The sequence below is a fragment of the Cupressus sempervirens genome, chromosome 3 (genome assembly GCF_028749045.1).
Source record: "Cupressus sempervirens isolate cs-2001-9-10 chromosome 3, ASM2874904v1, whole genome shotgun sequence".
Taxonomy (NCBI): Eukaryota; Viridiplantae; Streptophyta; class Pinopsida; order Cupressales; family Cupressaceae; genus Cupressus; species Cupressus sempervirens.
Genome location: NC_143120.1, coordinates 240,144,815 through 240,167,929, shown reverse-complemented (window position 1 = coordinate 240,167,929; position 23,115 = coordinate 240,144,815). Strand labels below are relative to the sequence as shown.

The 23,115-nt window shown below is 36.3% G+C and overlaps 1 protein-coding gene across 2 annotated transcripts; it reads left to right on the top strand.

Moving 5' to 3' along the window:
- Nucleotides 1-4,520: 4,520 nt before the first annotated feature.
- ACD32.1 (alpha-crystallin domain 32.1) lies at nucleotides 4,521-22,683 on the top strand. 2 transcript variants are annotated; one of them, XM_089819236.1, is made up of 6 exons: nucleotides 4,521-4,687; nucleotides 10,662-10,775; nucleotides 10,902-11,196; nucleotides 11,645-11,699; nucleotides 11,810-11,965; nucleotides 22,361-22,683. In XM_089819236.1, exons 1-6 carry the CDS (start codon nucleotides 4,595-4,597, stop codon nucleotides 22,401-22,403), a joined length of 756 nt encoding a protein of 251 aa, XP_089675362.1. In that variant the 5' UTR covers nucleotides 4,521-4,594; the 3' UTR covers nucleotides 22,404-22,683. The 2 variants fall into 2 exon arrangements, with proteins under 2 accessions (XP_089675362.1, XP_089675361.1); XM_089819235.1 differs by having other exon boundaries at nucleotides 11,591-11,699.
- Nucleotides 22,684-23,115: the final 432 nt, after the last annotated feature.

Genomic DNA, 23,115 nt, shown 5'->3' with positions numbered 1-23,115 from the left:
ATAAGAGTGTTTTCATCACATGCACGTTTTCTTCTTTGCAGAATCGTAGTATACCTTCATAGCTTGGCACAATTTTGCATAGTCTATATATTATTTTCTTTGGACTCAATTTTCTTGTGATTATTGAGGGTTTTTGCAAGCGTCCAAATTCAAAATTGATGAAGGCCAAAGAATATGCAAAAACCTTCAAATCAAGTTGAATTTATTTGGGGCAATCTAGGATATTAAGAGCATTAAGGAAGCATATTCAAAAATAAATAAGCAACAATTTTATCAGTTAACAAAGAGAATCAATTACAATAAATCAAGGAATGTACTTGGCGAATGCAGTGACGACCTTCACTCAAATGTAAACCCTTGGCCTCTCCATAAATTGCATAAAACAATACCGACAAAAAAAAATTCAGGACGCAATCTTATAAAAAATACAAATCCATATGAATATCGTAACATGCCTTAATGCAGTTGCTTGGAGGTGCCTAATACTCATTCACGGATTCACTTTGGGACACGTTGAAATGAGCTCGATTCGCAACGTTGAAATGAACTCGACTGACAATGATGAAATGAGCTTGAGTTCCCTTTTTTTGGTTATATTCTCACTACCGTTGAAATACCGATGATGCTGTTAGTATTTTGACAACATCGAGGACACTAACAAAAAAGGAGAGCCGAATTTACATTGAAATGAGTTGTCATCACAATTTGATCCCAAATGTACTAGTGATTCTTCCCCCTCCATGCACAAATATTATGCCCCCTTTCAAAAGTGAGCGTGACTACAAAGTTTTTTAATAGGCTTCCATTCACATTAATGCCTGGTGGCCTCATGAACGAGGTTAAGGCCAACAACCCACACTGACACCTGAAAGTGCACACGCTTGACTAACAAGACTAGTAGAAGCGTCACCTAATGCAACAGAGAAAGCCTCCTCTTGATATGTGATATTGGAATCAAGAGAAGGAAATTAACATGGCTTTGGAGTTTTTGATTCTACAAAGCTTCTTAATTATAGCGAGGTGGAATCACTGACATTAAGTGCGTGCTCACTTGGGTCATTCCCAAAGGTTGGATCACTCCGACAAGCCCTCTAAAGGTTGACTCAGATTTGGCTCGAATTCAAGGGTCCATGTTTCTGATTTTTCTAAAGGGAAAAGAGCATAGTCCTCTACCTTTTCACCTTACCCAAACACGCATAACACATTCATCATGAAGCTAGCTTATTAATCCCAACTTGTCTTATTCCAGGGTTCTAATTTTCCCAAAGGGAAAAGAGCATTATCCCTTCATTAAAAGATTCATTTGAGAGAGACACTACCTTCCTTCCCTCGCATACCATCTTCCAAAGGCATCTAGGTTTCTAATTTAGTCTTAGGCATCACTTCTAAGTAGCAAAGAGTATAATCCCCTATTCTTTTGTCTAGAGCCCTATGAAGTTCACAAGGCCTATTTAAACTATGTGAACCGAAAAGCATGTAAAAAGATACATTGTTTAAGTGGGTTTGAATTGTCTTTGACAAGCATCCTTCAATCAAAGCCATTAGCAAAGTTTGTATGTTCATTTCAAGGTATCTTTAACAATCGTCCTGCAAAACCATTATTATGTTGTTCCAGAAATTAGAAATCACAAAATAAGTGCTTCAGAAATAGAGGTTAGAATAGAATTATTAAGACAAATTAGTAAAAGTGTAGACTTTTGGATCTTTTGTTGTCAAGTCACACATGAGACTTTGCACTAGGCCGCACAAGGAAGTGCTTTGTTTCGCGCATGAGAGAATGCTCTTAAAGCGCAAGCATATACACTTTGGCACGAGAAAGTACAAAGAATGGTGTGAACTTTCAAATTTCTCATGCGAGAAAGGTTCTTTGCACGCGAGATCTCATTGTATTTTATAGAATTGAATTCAGAATGTTGAAAATGAAGATAAATGAGGCTAGAAAATTGATTTTTTGAGCCCCACGGTGGGTGCTAGAAATGTGAGTGTTAAATATGGGTCTCTAATTCAACCACACACTTCAAAATGATCATTGCTTGTCAATAACATTTTGGAATGAGTATGAGATTATTCATCCGACATATTTGCACAAGGCAATCAATTGCCTTCTAACTAGATGGGGTTTTACTATATGCTCTCAGAATCGAGAGTTCAGTAACCATACCAAACTAGTATGAAGGATTTGAATGAATGCAAATGCAATATAAATCTATGTTTTTAGAGATTTTGTATGCAAAGATATGAATTAATCTAAATAATATTCGAATTAATCCAAGAACAATGATAAGCAAATTAAGCTAAATGAATGCATTGTAATCTAGATAATAAACATGTAAAAGTAATGAAAGTTTGAATGCAAAATGCTTAAGTGCTCAATCCAATAACGGTTCGATACTCTTTACTTACATCCTCCTCAAATAAGAGGCCGAGGGTCTCTTTTATAGAATCTTGGACCCAATCAATGATCAAGATTAAACCGAGTGTACGGTTCAGATCAAATGAGAGATTGAGTCCTTCATTTTTATGGAGTTGAATGAGATGAATTATGGAATAGTATTGATTTATTCAAATACGAGCTCACAATCATTATTCTAATTAATTAAATAATTATCTTCAACAATTATAATGAGGATTTTTAATTCAATCAATATATTTAATTTCATTTTCATGTGAGATGAATTAGGAAAGAATATTAATCTATTCAAATATGTCATCATAATCTAATATTCTAATTAATTAAATAATTAGTTTCAACAATTACGATGTGTATATTTAATTAAATCAATATATTTAATTCCTATTTCATGTGTATTAACTAAAGAGGGTGGATTTAATTTAATTAAAGTGGTTAAGATTATGATTGAATTAATTTGATTAAGAGGTTAATTTAAACCAATTTCAATCAATATTTAAGAATTAAGTAAAGTGTGTGATTAATACATATTAGGGGATTTCTGCATTTGACACTTATGTTAAGTAAATATAATTAGAACTAGAAATGCCTAGTACAATAAGACTTAACGACCCATTTGGCTACGGGAATAGGATTAGCTATTCTAGAATACTTATTCTGGAATAGAAAATGGGGGTACATATTCCTATTCTCTGTTTGGCTCGGCCAAAATTTGATGGGGAATTCATGGACCCAAAAATTTATGTTTTCTAAAATAAATAAAACTGGAATAGGAATACATATTTCAATTCCACCTATTTAGGTGGAATTGCAAAACCTCATTTTTGGGCCAAAATTGGAATACGTATTCCTATTTTATTTCGTATTCCAATTCTGATTTGGTGCATCCAAACGAAGAATTCAAAATTTTAAGAATTTACATATGCCTATTCCGCTTGTATTCCCGTTGCCAAACGAGGCCTAATTGATTAAGTTGTTGATATCGTAGAATTGATGCACCAAAATTGGTTCAGAATGGCAATGTGCCAATTTAGGGGTATTACAACTCTGAGGTCAGAATTGTGTCCCATAATAAGACTTTAGAAACCCCCATTCCCCTTGTTATCAAGAATGAGTTTGGAGACCTCAAACATAAGGCTTCACCGATGATATAATGTTGGGAGAAGAAGAAGTGAACAAAGCAAGGACAATAAAGACCTGTAAAATCAATAAGGATGAGACTCGTTCTAAATGCAACACCACAACTTATGAGTTGGAAAGGATTAAATCCAGACTCACTAACTAGAAAGTGTTATAGATTTACATTGGGAGTTAACACACAATTGCGTCACCTTTTTGTGCCTCTTGCAATAAAACATTCTTGGAACGAACAAGAGCAATGAAGGAAATTGCAAGAAACTATTCGAGGTCTACACTAAAAATTGGTCCAATGTCCTTTATCAAGTTGTTTGTAAATTCATAAAAGTTTGCTAGGAATGAATTCCTTTAGTTTTTTAATGCTTTTGTTGGTTATGCCCATAATTGACCTTATTTTAAGTTCTATGAGCTTTATTGTTGTTTATGGTCTTGGAACTTTTAATAGCTTAAATACTATTAATGCTAATGACCTTAGATGAGTTCACACAAGTTCCAAAAGTAATACTTTCTTTTTGATGTTACTACTAATGACTAAGTTTTGATAATTTTGATATTCATAATTAGCTATTAATGTGATGCTAATATCTTTCCTATAAACTCTACTCCATTTGGATTGTTGCACATAAGAACAACAATAATTCATATCAATAATATTTATCCTCTCAACAGTTTGAAATAAAAAAATCCTTATCCTCCCAATAAGAGAATATCGAAAAAATGAAAAAATAATCAACCATACCTACTGAAGATAATTTCGGTTCGTATTGTGTCGTGGAACACAAACCAGTAGATATTATTCCTTGAACTATTTTAAACTAAACTGTTAAATAATCATTAAAATTAAGACCTCATACTGAGACCCGTCAAATTCAAAGACCGAAGATATTTTAGTCTTAAAATCAAATCAGGTGGAAAATATCATCCCCTGTACCGATTTTTCTCCTTATTATAATGAGTGGTGGCCTTCTCCGCTACGTTGGTTTGTTATCAATAAGTGACTATTGATCTTAGGCCGAGTGTAAGCGTTGCTGAGATTCGTTTGCAGCGATGGCAAGTGAAGCAGCTAGCAGGAGAATTCACCAGATTGCATGCCATCTTGTAGCTAATTCAGAAGCCGGAGGCGATGGTGTGTTTCCTTCGGTATGTTTTATCTTATTCACCGCTACAGCGCAATGATTCCTCTTTAAATTTGTTCAGGCAAATGTTTTATCGCTGGGAGGAAATATTGTGTTGCATCTCCAAGGGTTTGAGTTTTGCCTCCAGAGAATTTAGGGGTCACTATTTGTTGTGTTATTTTACTATGCTGAATTGTCTAGTTAGAAGATTCCAGCCTTTTAAAGATGTCCCTTACTTTTAGTTGGTGTTTTCTGAGTTGTTTATAAAGAAGTTTCCAGCCCTTTAAATATGCCCCTCATTTGCTACGGTGTGATTTCTTTATTTGAGTTGCGCAATTTGAAATTATTTATCTATTTTTCATTTATGGAGTTCATACACCTTTTTGGTCAAATACCTTTGGGCTTTGATGCCACCCTAGATCAATGCCACGTCTTCAAAGTCTCCAAGGACTTGAATCTGGCACGTCTGTTAGAAATTGGGGAAAGCCATACCCGGCTATTTGGTTGTGTTTGTCTGCAGTTGTTTTAATTTTGCTATGGGTATCAAGCAAACGCTTGCGACCATCCGTTGGGGCAGTTTCATTTTCTATGGCTGTCTTCCTTCTCTTTTGGCAAAGGATCGTTCTGCATTTATTCTAAATGTTCTGTCCACATGGTCTTCATTGCTCGATCTCCAACTGTTGTTCTTGACGTTCATGGAGTTTTTCTCCCAGTAAGAAAATTGTAAAATGCACGTGTTGCAGAGGTTCAAGCTGTCACGGCAAAACGGGGCGGTAGGCTACTCCTAAAACTTCAACCTAAAGGGGGTGACAAACTCGCTGTTTATGAACCCAAAGTGGCAGTCATGAGTAGAAATCTTGTCTGTGTTTTACAGCATTTCAGTCTGAAACATAATTTGCTTCAAGAAAATAACTGTTAAGGGTCTAGACTCTAATTAGTGCTATCAAGGTCTTGATGGAGATGACTCGATCGAAAGAAAAGATCTAAATGGGACTATGTACAGGAATAATTTCAGTTGTCTTCTCCTGCTTATGAAAATAGTATTAAAAAGTTGAGTAGGAGATTTACAAAGTGTAAACTGGATGGCCGGAGAGCTGTAACTTAAGAGCAGATGAATAAGTTGATGTTAACTTCAATGCCGATGTGTACGAAGGGAGTAATTGTTTCTTTTCTAGCTAGAGAGTGAAGTGCAAGCTAAGTAATTCATCATCGCTTGAATGATTAACTTCAGAATATGAATGGGGATGTACAAAGTTAGGATGTTAAGCACAGAAAAGGAGCTCAGATAGTTCCAGGACTGGGAAATTGAGACGCACAAATCTTGTATTTCATTTTAAGAAATAATAAATGATTGGAATTTCTCAGCGAATTAAGTAATTAGCAAGCTAGGAATGAAAGAATTGGAAATAAAAGTGGGAGATAAAAATCAACCTGGCAGAATTTTTAGCAATTAGGTGTTTGATGGACTACAAATGGACATGTCTGTCCGTTGGGCTAGATATATGTACATTGTGAGGCTGGGGCAGGAAATGGATGAACGCTGCAGTTTATGGGAAGAATTGTAATACTATAAATTCTTCTCTATAAGCCTTTTACAAGGAATTACAATATTCAAGGAGCTTAGCAAAGTTTCTATTATGTCACTGTGTTATTTATTAAAGGTTCTAATTTATTTAATATCAGCGATCACATATGCATGCAGGATTAAGGTGCATATGGTCAGATGTGAAATTGTGGATAATATTTCTATATTGTTTTATGTAGTAACATAAAATATTTGAAAACTAAGAAGCTCACAACTGAGGACGCCAAAGAGTCTCTGTCTAAGTAACAGTTCTAGAATAAGCTTTTGAAATTAATTAAAACAGTAAAGCTTCCTGCCTAAGAACATACCATTCTCGTACAATCCAAACCTAATTAAAAAACATCAAGGCTTAGTAATTAAACTAGTTATCATCTTGTAAATCTTTAAGTGTATGTTGGAAAATAAACTCTTGTACAATTTTCTCTTCATAATCCTACTTGACATTGAAAGCTGCAACCACAGAACCTATAGCATATTGTGAACTCTGATTGTGTACAAAGTAGTTAATGAGTAATTAAACTTACATATTACAACAACAGCTATTGGAGGAAGCACTGCAAGGATCTCGAGCAATGTCACAGAAATCTAATTTATAAGTTCTTGGGGGAGAGTTACCTGAAAGTCTGTGATAGGATTGTTGTCACTTCAGGAGTCAGGACTGATGCAATCCTTATAGTCCTAAATATGCACAGTTCTTTGAAGGTTTTTCTCTACCACATGGCAGGTTGTCATGACTATCAATTTTGTGTTTTTGATAAAGTTTACTAAGAGGTGCTAAATTAGCAGGAGGATCAAGAACACAATTGACTACTGCATTCACAGTCTTAAGTTGGAATCAATACCTTCATTCATCGCATAGCTTTATGTTTTTCTTGTAACATGTCTAGAAGATTGCACAGGAGGATCTGAACTTGTATCAGGATGATTATGTATTCACAAAGAAGGCATAGAATCATTATTTCCCACAGGTTTTAGATTCATAATGTCAAGATCACATGATTTGGACAATATTGCAAGGTGATGATCATAATGAGAAGTGAAGTTCCCATATGTATAGCCATGTTGAGGAGCAAATTTTTGGTCAGCTAGCAACATCTTTAGGTAAATTATAAGTTCTGAAATTTAATTCTAACTGACACGGTTTACCCCTGTGATGCCGCACAACCTAATGCTGCACAACCTAATTCAGAAGCAGCAACTGCAATTAAAGCTAAAGGAACACACAATCAAGATTAACTCTCCAAACAACATCTTCTTGTGAAAGATATTAAACATAACACATTAAGATATGAATCAGTTCTCTTGAAGATGATAAGCTATTATATACAGGAACAATGTGTATATATTTTTTATTAACCAGCTTGATTAAGTTAATTAGGAAGTGCCAAATGAGCAGGAGTAAAGAAAGCATTAACTGCTGTGATCACAATGCCCAAGTTGGAGTCAAGACTGTCATGCCTCACATAGATTTTATCGTAACATGTCTACAAGACTGCTTAGGAGGGTCCAAGCTGCTATCGGAATGGTTATCTATACCTTAAAAAATAATGGAGCCATCTATTGTTGTTGGTCACAGATCCATTGACAGAGTCATATAACATTTGACTAGGCGTTCCAAGATGATGACCATGTTCAGGTGTTAAGTGTTGGAATGTGAAGTGAGTTCTAGTGGTATTCGACCAGTGACGAATTGTCATCATGGGTACCACAATAGTGCCTCAGATTTGATCCTGGTATAGTCATGTGAAGGACCTAGCTACAAGCCAAAGACTGAAGGCTGAGGGTTGCAAAGGGGCCTGGCTGCATGCTGAAAGCTTTTGCCAAAGGTGAACTCTGCTGTTATGTGTTTCTCCGGCCGCAATATATGCAGGAAATCAGACCCCCAAGTCTGCAATGACGATAATGGCCACCAGAAACAATAAAATTTAACTCTGTGCTGAAAGCGGCAATTTCACCAATCTTCACATGCTGAAAGAGCTTCTTTCCATTTATGACAAATGAGTATGATTTATCCACATGTCATAGAACTTAACTCTAATTTGGCTGCCATATGAATTGAGTTGTTCTTTTCCCACCCAAATAATTTTTCCCAGTAATAGTACAACTTTGTGGAGCTATAACTGATCCAGACACCCGATCGAGTCCATTTTTATAAACTCAAGTACTCAGAGTGCTCTATAAGCCACAAAGTTTTTGGCCACACTTTGGGTATAAACTTAAATTATTAATATCTACCACTCTAGATCTAATCTTGCTCACAACTCACCCTCAATTTGCAGTTTACATATTGAAACTTTAGGGAAAATTTTGAGTTTGACAGATTCATACGAAAACTTACTAAAAATAGAAATTGTCTTGGAATAGCTGTTGTAAACCAAAGTAGGTTTTATATTTTTGGTTGATGCAAGATTTCTATTGTACCTTGGATGCTCTTGCATCACAACTTTTTGCTGGCCGGGCTGTAGGTGACCATTGATAATTCCCAAGATGATCAGGGGATGTGGATGGCAAGGGAAAGATGACCTGCCTCCTGCTGTTAGGTGACAGATGGCCTGTTCCCTGCTGTTCTCAACATCCTTGAAGTTTGTCAAAACATTTAGACATTTGTTTTTAATACAGGATGTTTTTAGCCCTCACTGAATACTTGAAAACATTCTTGTCATGTGGACAGTCGGAATTTCTTGGGGGATGTCTCCTTGGGGAGGAAGATTAATACATACGTGGATACTTTTAGATCATAGAATACCCAACATATGGAAAAGTCACAAGTATACTTTATCTTGTATGATTGTTCTCTTATAAAAACATGTTTTAATAATGATTACACATAATCAAAGTTGCTGGTTTGGGATATGGGTACGAGAACCCAGTAAGTGGATGTGTGGATTTTTTATTTATTTTTTGTGTTTGGGTATGTGTGTGTGTATATATAATAATATATATCAAAGTAATAAGAATCGGAATCGGCAAGGCTGAATCGAATCGCGAATCGGTCATGAATCAGAATTGAATTGGCCACAACTTAGTAAATTAAAAAAATTCATGAAATGTAGTGAGTAACTTGTTTCATAAACCCTTTATCGCTGATTCAATTCACCGATTCACAAAAAATCGTTTGGTTTGAATCGAATTGCCGAATCGCATGAATCGCCATGATTCTCATTACTATGATATATATACACACACAAAATTAAAGAAATATGATGGTTCAGAAATATAATTACTAAATAAACATAAAAAACAAAATAAAAACACTAAATTTTATTTTTGAAAATAAATATTAAAAAATATATTTAATTTTTCAGCTCCTCTGCATGCTAGCGCACCACTGTGTTCATCCACATCGGAGTGGAGGGCCCTAGAATGCATCCAGTATCTGAGCATATAATTCATGTAAATATGCAACACCAAACATATTCACTAATTCCATAAGGTGTTTGATAGCTTGTTAATAAGAAAAAGACACATTATGGCTTAAAAGTTGATTAAGTTATTACAATAAATATTTTTCTAACTTCTATTTCAATTTCCTTGTGTGGCAAACATGATATGACTCCAAAAAGGTGCATGAAGAATTAGAGTTGGAATTTTATATATCCTTCTCTTATTATGACTCTTTTATGTGTGTTTGTTGCTCAGTTCATCACGCTCCAAGTGGTAGGATACACTCAATGAATGAGCAGTGGGGACTATGTTCTAAATTTTTGAATTATTCAAGATGCATTGGAATGGGAAGGCTTTGATCGAGATCAGATTTATTTTCAAAGCCTTAAGATTATGACATTTGTATACTCACACACCAACATGCAACCTCAATTTTTTTTACACAACCCCATATTCTTTCTTTTTGCTTATTCTCCTAGCAGTTAAACATTTTCTGCAGGTGTCTGTATTGTATATCAGTTATCTCTAGCTTTAGAGGATGTTACAAACGAGATCATGTGAATGATGGATTTATTTGTAGCATGCAACCATTATACCAGATTAGAGGGAATCATTGTTTTAGCCTGTCAGCCAAATGGAATTATTCAATCAAATTCCTTTATGTGGAGCAAATATTGACATACATTGCTATATTTTGTTTTCTAGTACAATAATGTCATTTATGATTGTTGCAAGTGGAAAGTAGTTTAAAGTTTATTTGCTTAACCCTGCTTGAGTGCTGCCAATTGTGGATTGGTAGATGCCTGCTTTACAATTGAAATTGTTATGGCCTTTTAAATGAAAATCAAAGTCATGGAAATGCTTTGCCCTGGAGAATGTTGGATTATGTAATTTTCTATGGGTTATTCAATGGATTTTGATGTTTATGGGTTTGGAAAAGCATCCCAGGCTGGAGACATTGTAGCATTTTTTATTTGTAATGATTGAAACTGCAAGCGTAATCTTACCAGAGTTCATGATTGCATCTCAGAGCTGTAATGGCACAATGAACTCCGTGATCAAGCGGTATGATAATATGGTTTTATTTGCACGTCAAGGTACTGCATCCCAAGGGTTCTTTATGCGACAAGTCACAACTGAGCAGGTATGATATTTACAAGCTTCTGCTTAGAGAGTTGACTTTCAGTTTCATACTGGAAATGGCAACTAGATAAATGATGCGTTAGATGTTGTATTTGTCATCTATAATGCGAATGGGTTTGCATTTCAGTTTCCAGATCATGATGTAAGAGGAAAATCTCAGTTGAATTCACCTTTAGAATGCAATATAGAGCTTTCATCCTCTCCTGACAAGAAAATCTTTGCCTCCAAATCAAGTCAAGGTCCCATGTTCAGTAAACCAGTTGAATTCTGGCAAGGCTCATCTGCATCCCATGAAGTCTCACAACAGCGGCTGGCTGACCAATCACCTATGTTTGCCAAACCCGCTTCCAGATGTACAAAAAGTGGGAAAACTACTTCAGCAGAAAGCCATTTGACTGCACAAGTTCCAAATAATCTCAATGGTATGTTGTCTGCTCTGAGGAGAGTGGTTTTAATATAATAACCTCTGCAATATTGCTAGAAGCATTAAGTTACCTTTGTATAAACAACTTGTAATTCAGTAAGCATGCTACAATAGCAATATGCTGCTAGAAGTATTTAGTTGCATCTGTATAAACAATTTTGAATTCAGTAAGCATTCTACAATAGCAATCAGTACGTCCACATATTCACATAAATGCAACTCCTTTGCTTGAGAATATCATTCTAAATTTAATATGTAATTTCTTATATATTTATGTCATCAAGCACAAAGTTTTAATAAAGAAGTGAGAGCATTTAGATGCACAGTTCTCTATTAGAAGCATTTGGCTTATAGTATTGGCCTTTCTCATGTGGTATTTTACTCAACTTTAGAATGGTCTCCACGAATGGATGTTGTTGAGTCTGGCTCTACTTATGTTGTGACAGTTGAGTTGCCTGGCGTTACTGCTTCTGGCATCCGTGTGGAGGTGGATGATACAAGGTAGAATGCTGTTGTCTCCCTCTTTTTGTAGTTTTTAGGGAACTAGTGGTCAAAATGTTTCTGTGGCTCTGTGTATATTGTCTGAGGAATATATTTAATGTGTGTCTAAGGCTCATTGTAACTGGAAAGCGATCTACTGAATGGTGGAGGGATGGAAACAACAGACATGCTGTGTATCATAAACGGGAGCTTTCAGAGGGTCCCTACTGTGTTGCTTGGAAATTTCCTACTAACAGCAACAGGGATGCTGTATCTGCTGAGTTTGTGTAAGTGTTCTTTCTCTGATTTCTGTTTGTGATATCGATAATCTTGGATGGATATAATTTAACATGGTAAGCAGTGAAATTCTAGCGAAACTGTGACCCAGTCACTGGTATTCAAGAGTTTCTTTCAAGGAAACAAACAATAAGGTAAATTCAAAACAGTAAATGAAAGAACATATTTTTCAGTTAAGAAAGAGGAATACTTTGTAATATACACAAATGCTCAGAGATTAGTCGATGAGACTGTCAAATGGTACATTACTGACATCAAGAGAAATAATTTATTGATATTCACGAATGCTTAAACATTAGTTGGTGATACTGTTAAATGCTACATGAACATATGAAGGAAGTGCTTAAGGCTTCTTTAATCTAGGAATGACAGAGCTAAGTGTGATTACTTTTGATTGTTTCTGCCAGTGCCATACTGAACTCCCAATGTTTTCCACAGAGATAGAGCATGGCCTGACACTGATGTGTTGGGGAATAGTCCGTCAGTAATATCAACTTTTTCATTTTGTAGTAGTATTAAATGAATTTTGGATCTGCATTTATTTTAAATGTTCAACACGTGGAGAGAACCTTGTGCTGTATTAAACATGTCCGATTTTTCAATAACATTAATTAACTTTATCTATTAATGTGCCAAAGTGATATTGCCATTTTGCTTATGGGATTCCCTTTGTGTATCTGTACTGAAGATGTTTAATGTGTACTAATCTTTTAAAGAACAACAAATAGGTGAAAGAAAAAATTGAATTGAAAACTGATTTTACTTCTAGTAGCTACAGAAATGCTAAGTTGCTGAATTGTGGGACTTTTCTGGGCATTTCCGGTATGAAATCAACTGGTATCTGATTCTGAAATGAGTCTCCTGTGGGGTACACATCTGTGATTGTGTTATTAAATCCCAAGATGTTTTGTGATTCTAGTTTGATCTTTTAGATGTTTTTAAAGACCTGGACTGCTGATTAGCAAACTCTGAGCTTATCTATCATTGGATTCTGGTGTGATCTTTCTGATATGGAAACCTGAATTTAATTTAGAATGATATGTTTCAAAATTTGAAATATGTGATGGTTTTCTTTAGCATATGTATAGGTATATGATATTCTAAATTCTAAGATAGATAGATAGATAGATAGATAGGTACATAAATATATATTTGTATGAAAGTACCAAAAACGTTTCTGCCATACCAGTGTTTTGTACCCACATACTTGTACCTGTGCCCATTACCAATTTGACAACTTAGCTGACAAAAGCATAAAGTAGATACATTATTGAAGCTTGAAGCATTCTTTTCTAAAAATTAGAAAGTAGTCACAGCCTTCACACAGTTATTACAGTAATGGGCAGATCAGTAAATGAAGGCTAAAAAGATGATTAAAATTCCATGCAGGTTTTGAAAGGTCTCAAGTGATTACATGTCCCTTCTTGTGATAAAAGCTAGGAGCTTAATTTCACTCAGGTTGAATTTGGCCTTTTAGCTTAGATCCTTAGAAAAAAAACCCAGGGGATTCATCTTTGTAGAATTGTTGTTCTTGTGGATTTAGTCTTTTGACTTTCATCTCTTTATTATCTGATGCAGCATTGACATTGATGCCGGAGAGGGGTTGGAGGTGGTCATCACCATCTCTTGATCCTACAATGGCATGTAAAAGAAACTTTATAATATCCATCAATGCTGCAATTTCCAAGTTATTTCCCCTTCACAGTTTCATGATTATTAAGTTATCACAATAGCAGTGGAATCATGGGATTGAGAGAAAAAAGTGAAAAAGAACAATAAGATACATTTATTAATGTCCAACAACAGACCATGAAGGTCAAGGTACTGGGAAAAGTACAACAAGGCTACAGTAAACAGCAGGAGCACCAAATGGTAGCTGCGAAAAGAACAAGTGAGAAAGCAAAAGAAAAAGGAAACAAGGAAAGCCTAAATACTATTCACAAGTGAGAAGTAGTCTAGAACCGAAGGATACAGTCCGGGGCAAGGGAGTGCCCTGGATTGTCTCAAGAAGCCATTGGAGTTAGGGTAATGCTGCCGAGTGTGCTCTCTGCAAGGCCTCACAGATCTGGTGTGACCTGAAGGAGGGCTGAGCAACCACTTCGTCCCCCTGGCAAGAGGCACAGGAGTGAAGAAGGAGATGATGAGCTGGTCAGGAGTCTGTCTCAACAGCAGCAAAATATGCAAGGTATGATCTTGAAGCCACATGGCCTCTTGGAGATAAAATGCAAGGCACCATTGATCAGTGCATCTGAAAATGAATAAAGGGACCTACACTCCCTTAACAAGCAGTAAAACCTCCCCCTGATCTCATAGTAGACGGGGCAATGATGAACATAATGGGTCTCATATTCCACCTCTCCAAGGGGACAGAGGCAGCAGATCCTATCCTGTTTGTCAATCTAGATACGTAACTGATGGGAGCCCACTCTAAACGACCCTAGACAGATATATCAGTTTTTGGCGTTCTGTTTATTCTAGGCCCAGTTTTATGGATACTGATACCCTTTCTATTGCTTTTTTATCCATCCCAAATACATTCAGAGAACACCTAAGGCTGCCAAAAAATAAGTAGAATTGCAATCTTGTTTACACACTTCCAACTTGAGCTGGAACTTGTCACATATAGATGTCTAGGTCTATTTTTCTTAGAAGAAACAGATACCCTTGCAAGCTAGCTAAACCTTTACTAACAGATATATGTTTTGTCAATTTTATGTCTCTAACTTGTAATTGTCATGGATATGCTAGGCATTGGTATGTCATATGCAATGATAAAATCTATCACACCTATGCCATACTCAGGCACACCAACAATACAGACAACTTAATAGCACTCAAAACAAGTCCATCAAGATGAATTTCAGCGCATAAGCTCAAGGAAACATCATGAGTGCACCCAAAGTATGTAAAGAAAAACAACCAGATAAAGCACATATACTATTGCAAACATCGTTTAACCCCAGGGACACCTGAAATGGTGGCTAAATTTTCAGGAAGTGTAAGCTCAACGTCATGCCACTAATTCAATTAGGTGTGTTCAATTTCCCAATGGGCTTACAAGTCTCTACCTTTTTATATTCGAACTCTTAAACCTCTTCACACCACCGAGAAATGAAACTACAGATGGTTAATTAGAAAACATGGCTCTCTCATTTGCCGCCACTGTTTCCTAGAGCTGCCTACATCTTCCTATGATCACTTTTACAGCATTGTACAACAGTCATAGTGAATATTATTCTTCAACATCACAGATCAGAGAAGTACCTCTGTTGTCTGCTTCTTGACCTGTCTTGACATCCTGTGCCTCTTATTACTGCTGGTGCCCTTTTCTCATTTGTGTTCGTCAATTAGAATGAACAACACTCCCGCAGCAATGAATTATCTTGCTACAAATGAAAGATTTACCTGATTGGAAGATCACCTTCCTTGGGAATATGAATGGTTGCTGCCTTCTATATTTGAAACCACACCATTCTTCTGCATCCCAAATAATTGCAGCCTGAAGGCTTGAAAACATCTGCTTGCCAAGACTGTAATTGCTGCACGGCCAGGGAAAATGGACAACTGCCTAGGCAAGGAGTTTGGTCTCCAAAGTTACCAACAACAGAATAGGTCACTCATGCTGCCGGGGATAACTTTTGCCAAGATTATGCACATGAATCAAACTCAGGTACGGTAAGATTGATGTGTTTTGAAAAGGCACAAATCAACTAGCCTATAATAGTAATGGCAGCAAGCTTGGACAAAGATTTCTGTTCCTTTAACTTTCCTATTGTTGTCAAACTTTGCTGCTTTGTATGACACTTTAGGCTGCTTGTTTTTCTGCTGCTAAAATCGCTTCCTGTTGCCATGCTATGATAACAATATAGTTACATGCTGACTTGAGTAAACATTTTTAACAACACGGAGATATCTGGTTGCCCCATGGTGTCCTCACGACCCAGTTGCCAAGTGCCATGACCATTCTTCATCCTCTTGACACACATTAATACCTTCTTATTTAATCGGCCAGCTTGTAATACTGTTGCAAGTAATATTATTGTCTCACATAAGTGACTCTAGTAAAATGCTCAAACAGATGTTGATAAGAATCATGTCACTTTTAGCATCGCAAAGCACTAAAAACTTACCACTGAACACTTGCAACATCTTTGAACACATGTATAACTTGTTGAATATGTGTGACAACCTACTGAACAATTGCAGCGCCTACAACAAGTCAAACTATAGAAGCTCATAGATACTGGTTTCACTGCTATTGGTGACTGTTGGAGTACTAACCCTGCCTGGCCCAACAATTTCTTAACTGCAGGATCTTCCAGATCTGAACAGCCAAGCTAATGTTTCAGATCACGTCTCCTTGGTCAGGGAGCATTTGGTCCTCAATGGCCTTAAGACTACAGGAAAAGGGTGCCATTTTGTCTTTGCACCATGCAATGGCAACACCTAAAATTAGGCCTTTCATTGCCTTTCTGGCTGACCTGAACCATATCTATTATTTTTGGACCATTTTCAAGCAATACATCACAGTATCTGAAAGGAAACCATCCACACCAACATTTGCCGGCATTCCTTGAATTACTTGTTCCTAATGTCCATTCAAGTGTGGTATTGTGGCCTCAAGAAGTGACTCTTCTTTCCGCTGCTCCTGATGAGTATGCAACCTCTACATCTTGCTTTTTCCAGTTCCTTCCTTCTTGTTCTTGTTAAACAAATTGTCCTTTTTTCTTCAACCTGGTCCCTTCTGTTCAGTTAGCTTATCCTCTACCTCTTGGAAGCCATTTTTTTCTTCTTGTTTGAAATTCTTCCAACACATGGTTCACTGTGATTTTCAAACCAAATTTTTTGCACAGGTGTACTTCCCAATTGCATGACAATGTTGCCTTTTCAATGGCCAAAAAAACACTATGGGACACTTCTTGACATCCCATATCATCTTTCTTGAACTTCTTGGAAGTTCCTTTGTGTATATCTTCTCTCCCTAGAGATCCTTTGCGCACTCATCCTGAATGCATTGCCCTTTTCTCTTGCCTGTCCATTCTTTGGTGCTTCCTTGCTCTAACTTGAATGGTTATGAAACTTTTAAAATTTGTTTAACTTCGAGCTGCTCTCCCATTGTTGGAGCTTTTGTTTCCCCTTCTTAGAGAAAAGCAAAAGTCATGGAGAATTTAACTTCACTTTTTCTTGCCACTGCTTCATGATTGGCCTGCAATTCTATCAACATTTCATCTTTGGCTTGCAGCTCGTCTGGCATCTTTTACAAAATGCCCACAAGGAATTGTGCATGGCTCTCCAGTTAAGCTTTCTTTTCATTCGGCCTTTAGTTCTTGTTGTTTTTCTTAGAGGATCGCTGCAAATGTACTAAGCACTGCTGGTGTATGGTATGTGTTTTCCAAATGGCAGCATCCTCTTGTATTTGTGTGAGGAATAAACCAAGAGAAGAGACATGTCCCTTCATGGGACATGCCCATTCATCAATATAATCAATATAATGGCAACCTTAATTATAGTTGTGTGTGTGTGTGTGTACATGAATCATTGTAATTATATTAATTTCTCATTGATCTCACATGTTTATCCTACTAAAGCTACCAAAACATCAACAGTTCTCGTTTCCAGTGAGCTGATCTGTCTCTTTCCAACTTTGCAAGTCTGCATTTCTTGTATTTCTCCATGGTCATACTGTATAGACCATGAAAATATTGCTAAAAGCTATAACTGATACCATTTCCTTCCCCTCATAATGGAAGGAATGTGCCTATATGACTTGATCCATAATTTGGCACAGCTATGCTGTACTCCAGCACACCATCAATGCTGATTCAATTAGCTAGCACTCAAACAACTAATCCAAGATGAATTACAAATTTACAACAACGCAAACATGTTTAGCTCAAGCTAACAGTAAGAAAATTACAAACAACTGTTTAAAGCACATATACAAATCCAAACCAATTTAACATTGGAGAAACCGTCTAATCAGTAGAAAACTGTGGGAAGAGCAAGCCAGGCTCCTCATGCCACTATTTCTACAATGTGCAGATGGTTTTAATTGTGCAACAAGTTTATAAAGCTTTTCTTTTTTACAATTGAGCTCCCATACCTTTGCATACTAGTAGGAGATTAAACTACACAGTTATTGCCAGACAAATGGCTTTGTCAGCCCCCACCAATGGTTCCTAGAGCTGCCTACATCTGGTTATGATTTCTCTGCCGCAGTACCATGCATCAGATTAAATGGGTTTCTCCAGCCTGATAGATGAGAGAGTAATTCTCTGTTGTCAGCCACTCAACTTGGCTCAACAACCTCATTGTTTCTCCTTACTGCTTCCGGCCTTGCCTTATTTGCCTCTATCAATGAAACACTCCTGCCACAATGAAAGGTTCTTGCTCCAAATGAAAGGTCTTTACACCAAATGGAAGATTTGTTTAGCTGAAAGATAAGTCTCAGGAAAAGGGACAGTTGCTGCCATCTATCTGAGAAGCCAAACACTGCATGTGTTTACTAAATGGCTGCATCTCTATGGCAGGATAACCACTGGCCAACAAATGGTAACTGCCACTTGGTAAAGATTATTGTCTTGTGACCAGATAAAATGAATGTATACCTTGGCAAGTTGCCTTATCTATAAAATTGTCGCCAACTGAATTGGAAGATCCTCCTGGCTTCTACAGATAATTGTCACCAAGAAGCTGCCAACAAATAGTGCCCAGATAGGGTAATATCCATGTGCATGGAAAAGGGAAAAATCAACCAGTGTGTAATGGACATAGCTGTTAGCTGGGACAAATTTTTTTGTCACTTTAAAGTTTAAAGCATAGTTAGGGGACTCGGACTCGCCTTTGACCCAAGTCAAAATCCAACTCGGACTCGGCAACAGGACTCGGCAAGGACTCGGAAAATCGAAAAACCCATGAGATTCAAAGATTTTTAAGGATTTAATTTTTTTTTCATGCATCATTTAGTCAATTAACATCAAATACACAATAATTGAGATAAATAAAAGCTACTTAACACTCATACACAATTTTGCATAGATCATATAAGTATAACAGTGAATTTCTGAAGGAAAAAAACTGAATAACATAATATAAAGTAAAACATAGTGTCACTGTCAAATGTCTACAATATATGAAATCCATGGAATCAAAAGTTGAAAACATATATCAAAATACCAGCTAGAGTGTAGAAAACTGAGGTTCATAGTAGCCTATGCCCTCCTACTAGTACACCTAAGATAAGTCATGGAAGACTCACATATTGAGAAATATGTTTGTTACAGCTTATGCGTGCATTGTAGAGAACAGGGCTCTTAAGTATGTCTATCAATTTGCTTGGTGAAACACAACCTTCAACTGTAAAAGTCTTTTAATAACAATTATAGTTGGATTACAAACTTTTGCCAAGAAAATGATCAAGGACATAGCCAGCAACACATATACACGTAAGTCTGAAAGTTTATAACTTTATGTACAACACTAGAGAGTTCTAACATTCATGAACACGTAAGTCTAAAAAAAAAAGAAAAAAATCATATTCTTGCTTCTCAGTTTCTTTGGTTCGGGACTCTTGAACTCCAAGGCCATTGATCTTGCACCAAAATTTATGTACTGCTATAGTAGCATTTACACTTCAATTTCCTGGCATAAATAAAAGACAAGATTTGAATGAGAGATACAATTTATAATAACAATGATGGATCTAGCCTCCAGTTAAGCACTGAATAATAATGGGCAAGGAGAAAATAAGACCTCAATAGTTGAGAAATTTATGTTTTGTAGTTTGGCCATGGGTGATACAAAACTTGGAGCATGGCATTACTTTTCTGAACTAATAGCACACTTGAAAGTTAATGTCTTACCTTGTCATAGTGACAGAAATTGCCGGGAATCATTTTAGTTTTTAAAAAGTCATGTTTTAACTTCTATTCACCTGAAGTGTGTTTTCTTGATAAGTAACTGTTTTACAAAAATACAGTTTAGGTCTACCTATATGTATGTTGTCATCTGGTGAACAGGAACGTCTTCAAAAGCATATCAAGGCACCTCTTCAAAAGGGAGATTTTGTGTTTGATTCTTGCATTGTCTTTTTGGATCAACTTAGTTCGATTTGATTCCAGTGTTCCGGGTCTTTATAGTGGACCTGCCATAATGGAAAGAACTAAAGGCAATGGTTCAACTTGGCACTTCACTTTTCTTTTCTAACTAAATTTTCCATGTCTGATAGGTTCTGATATTTTAGGTCTCTTTTCTAGATTTATCACAATGGAATGGTTTAAACCAAAGTTGCTGGTTCGGATGCGGGTTCGACATTTGGGTTTGAAATTCATTCAAAAAAAATTTGGGCTGGGTTCGAGTTCGTTTTGGTTTTGTCTTTACAAGGTTTTTTAAATATATATATATATATATATATATATAAACATATGCTGCAGAAGTTCATATACCACTATGCCAATATTAAAGCAATTTAACTAAATATCATTTTAGTAGTGATAATATCAAGCAAATCTGGTAATTCAGTAAGATAATGGCCAGAAACGCCAGGAAAAGCTAAAAAGAGAATAAGATATGGTATATTGGTTGGATGAACGTAAAAATTGTAAATCAAATAGTGTCTTTTAATTTGGAATTTCTTACTGCTATATTCTGTTGGCAGATTTTGCTCTATGGATAAACTTGAAATGTCTCTGAAACTTTGTAATTGGTCCTATAGAATATTTAGGAGCCTCAGCTTTTCGAAAAGTGCTTCATGGAATTAGAGCTTAGGTCATTCTGGGTTTAGGAAGAGATACATTGTAGGCTGCTGGAGATCATACCTGTTTTAGGTTTACTTGATTTGCTTGATATTACTCGTTTTAGGTATTTCACTGCATTAAAGGCCAAAACGGGATCATTTTAGGTTTGTCGCTGCTCAAAAAGTGCTTCACTCCAACATTGAAAAGTCAACAAAATAATGTCATTTGCCAAATTCGCTATAAATTCGTTGAAATTCTGCCCGGGCTCCTCTGACATTTAACAGATTCGCTACAAATTCCCCCAAAATCAACCAGGGTTCAAAATATCGAGTCCGCAGGGAATTTCACAGGCAACAGACGAATTTGATAAGACTTCAAACCGAATACGAATTTCAGGGAATCAAATGTCAAATTTGAGTATTTTGGAGTGAATCCGGCAACTTAGGTTTAAACCAAGTATTTCAACTGGGCTCATTACCGTCTATAGTAATTAAATTTCCCATTGGATATATATATATATGAAATTTTCTTTTAGGACCAGCTTCACAGGGTTCCTATGTTTTTTATTTCTTTCTTGATACATCAGCAACGCTAGGTTCTAGCCAGTGTCTCAATTGGTCACAGAACCCGAGGGTGAGCATCTCTGTTGATTGGCAAGGGTCAAATACATGGGATGAGAACTGTATTACTATTATGTTGTTGATCAAATAATGGCAGTTCATTATTGCTGTTGTATTGTATGCATATATTTTTATTTGTGCTGGACAGTATTATCATTGCTTGTGGTGAAGGTACAATAGTGAGGGTGTGTTTTGGGCATGGTGGATGGATCTGATATAGCTATTGATGAAGGGGGAAACACTTCACTCACTTTCGTGAGTGTAAGCCCAAATTGGATGTGGTTGTAGTTGCAATGACAAGTTCTTGGTCTATAAAGTTAGTCCTCATATTGTAAGTGTTGTGATGCATGCCCAAAGTAGCATTTTGAGACACAATAATTATGATAAGAGGACTGATGCATATTGCAGAGCTGGATGACTTAGCCGTTAGCACCGACTAGGTTTGCTACATGAGAATAAGGACTGATTGCCAGTAATAACTAGCAGCAAGCATGCAAAAATGGCATGTAACGAACTAAAAAACATGTACTGCAATGTGGTCATTATAAGCTTGTCTGCCAGCCTGGTTTCAACATTTGAAATAATTCCCTCATTTAACTATTTTATTCCCTTCATCACAGTTTTTTACTTGCATATTTTGTAGGTTGACCTAGGGAATGTCCATCACAGGATGGAACCAAATTGCTCCACCTTGTACTTATCAAAGCCTAGCAGACGCTCTTAAGAAATTTTCATTTACCATCATTTTTCCTTCTTTAAATGCTATGGGAACCCTAGAATTTCTATGCTCTCCATTGCTATATATTAATAATTGGATATTCTTGCATTGTAGACAGACTATTAATTTGATTTAAAATTCATTAAAACATTCTAAATTAACTTATTTGGTATTAAAAAGAACTGGTATCTTTGTTGTTTTTGTAATAATTGCAAAGTTTGCTTCACATATTTGTATAGACTAGACAAAGCATGCTTCCTTCATGCATGGACGAAAATAACTTTCAGCCTAAATACTTGGTGTGTTTTGCAGTGATGGATTGCTGCAAATCAGAATTCCAAAAAATGATCAGTAAAATGATCTGGTGTATTCCGTGCCGCTGCTGGAGGACTACAGCTATTAGCAGTTTCTTGCATGTATTGTTTGTGTGACTAGGGTGGATAGGGAGTTCAGCTATTATTATATTATGATTTTATATCTTGTACGGATATGGCAATTTGTAGTTATTGTATTATGTATATGTAACTTCAATGATAAATGTTGGGGAACTTCTGAAATATGCATTTAGCTGTTATATCCAAATGTAATTCACATGTTTATTTTATTTATGCATGCCTATTGTTGGATTTGGAAGATTCAGTTTTGCATAATTGTATATTCTCAGTCCTCATATATAAATCCACAATGGTATAATTCTAGTTGGTATAACAGGTTAGTTGTAGAAGCATATATATACCAAACCTGATGGAGGAGTTATATGCACTTTCAGCCTTTGCGTTGAAAGAGAGCACCTGAAACACAGGTGTTTGAAGATTGGCTTCGTTGATAAGAGCTCCATATTATGTCTTTCTTTTTCATCTAAGCGGGCATCAGCTGTGGTCAAAGTTCATCTTTACACTAAGAGCTCTTTCCTTTCTTTGATACAATCTTTCTTGTTCAGGTTGGGAAATATGTGTTTGTCTGATTGAGAAAATATATATTGCTTTTTCCATCACGTAATTGTGAAGAATAGGATCTCTCATCTGTGAATCCTTCAATGCTAGAATCTTTTATCTGTGAACCTCGAG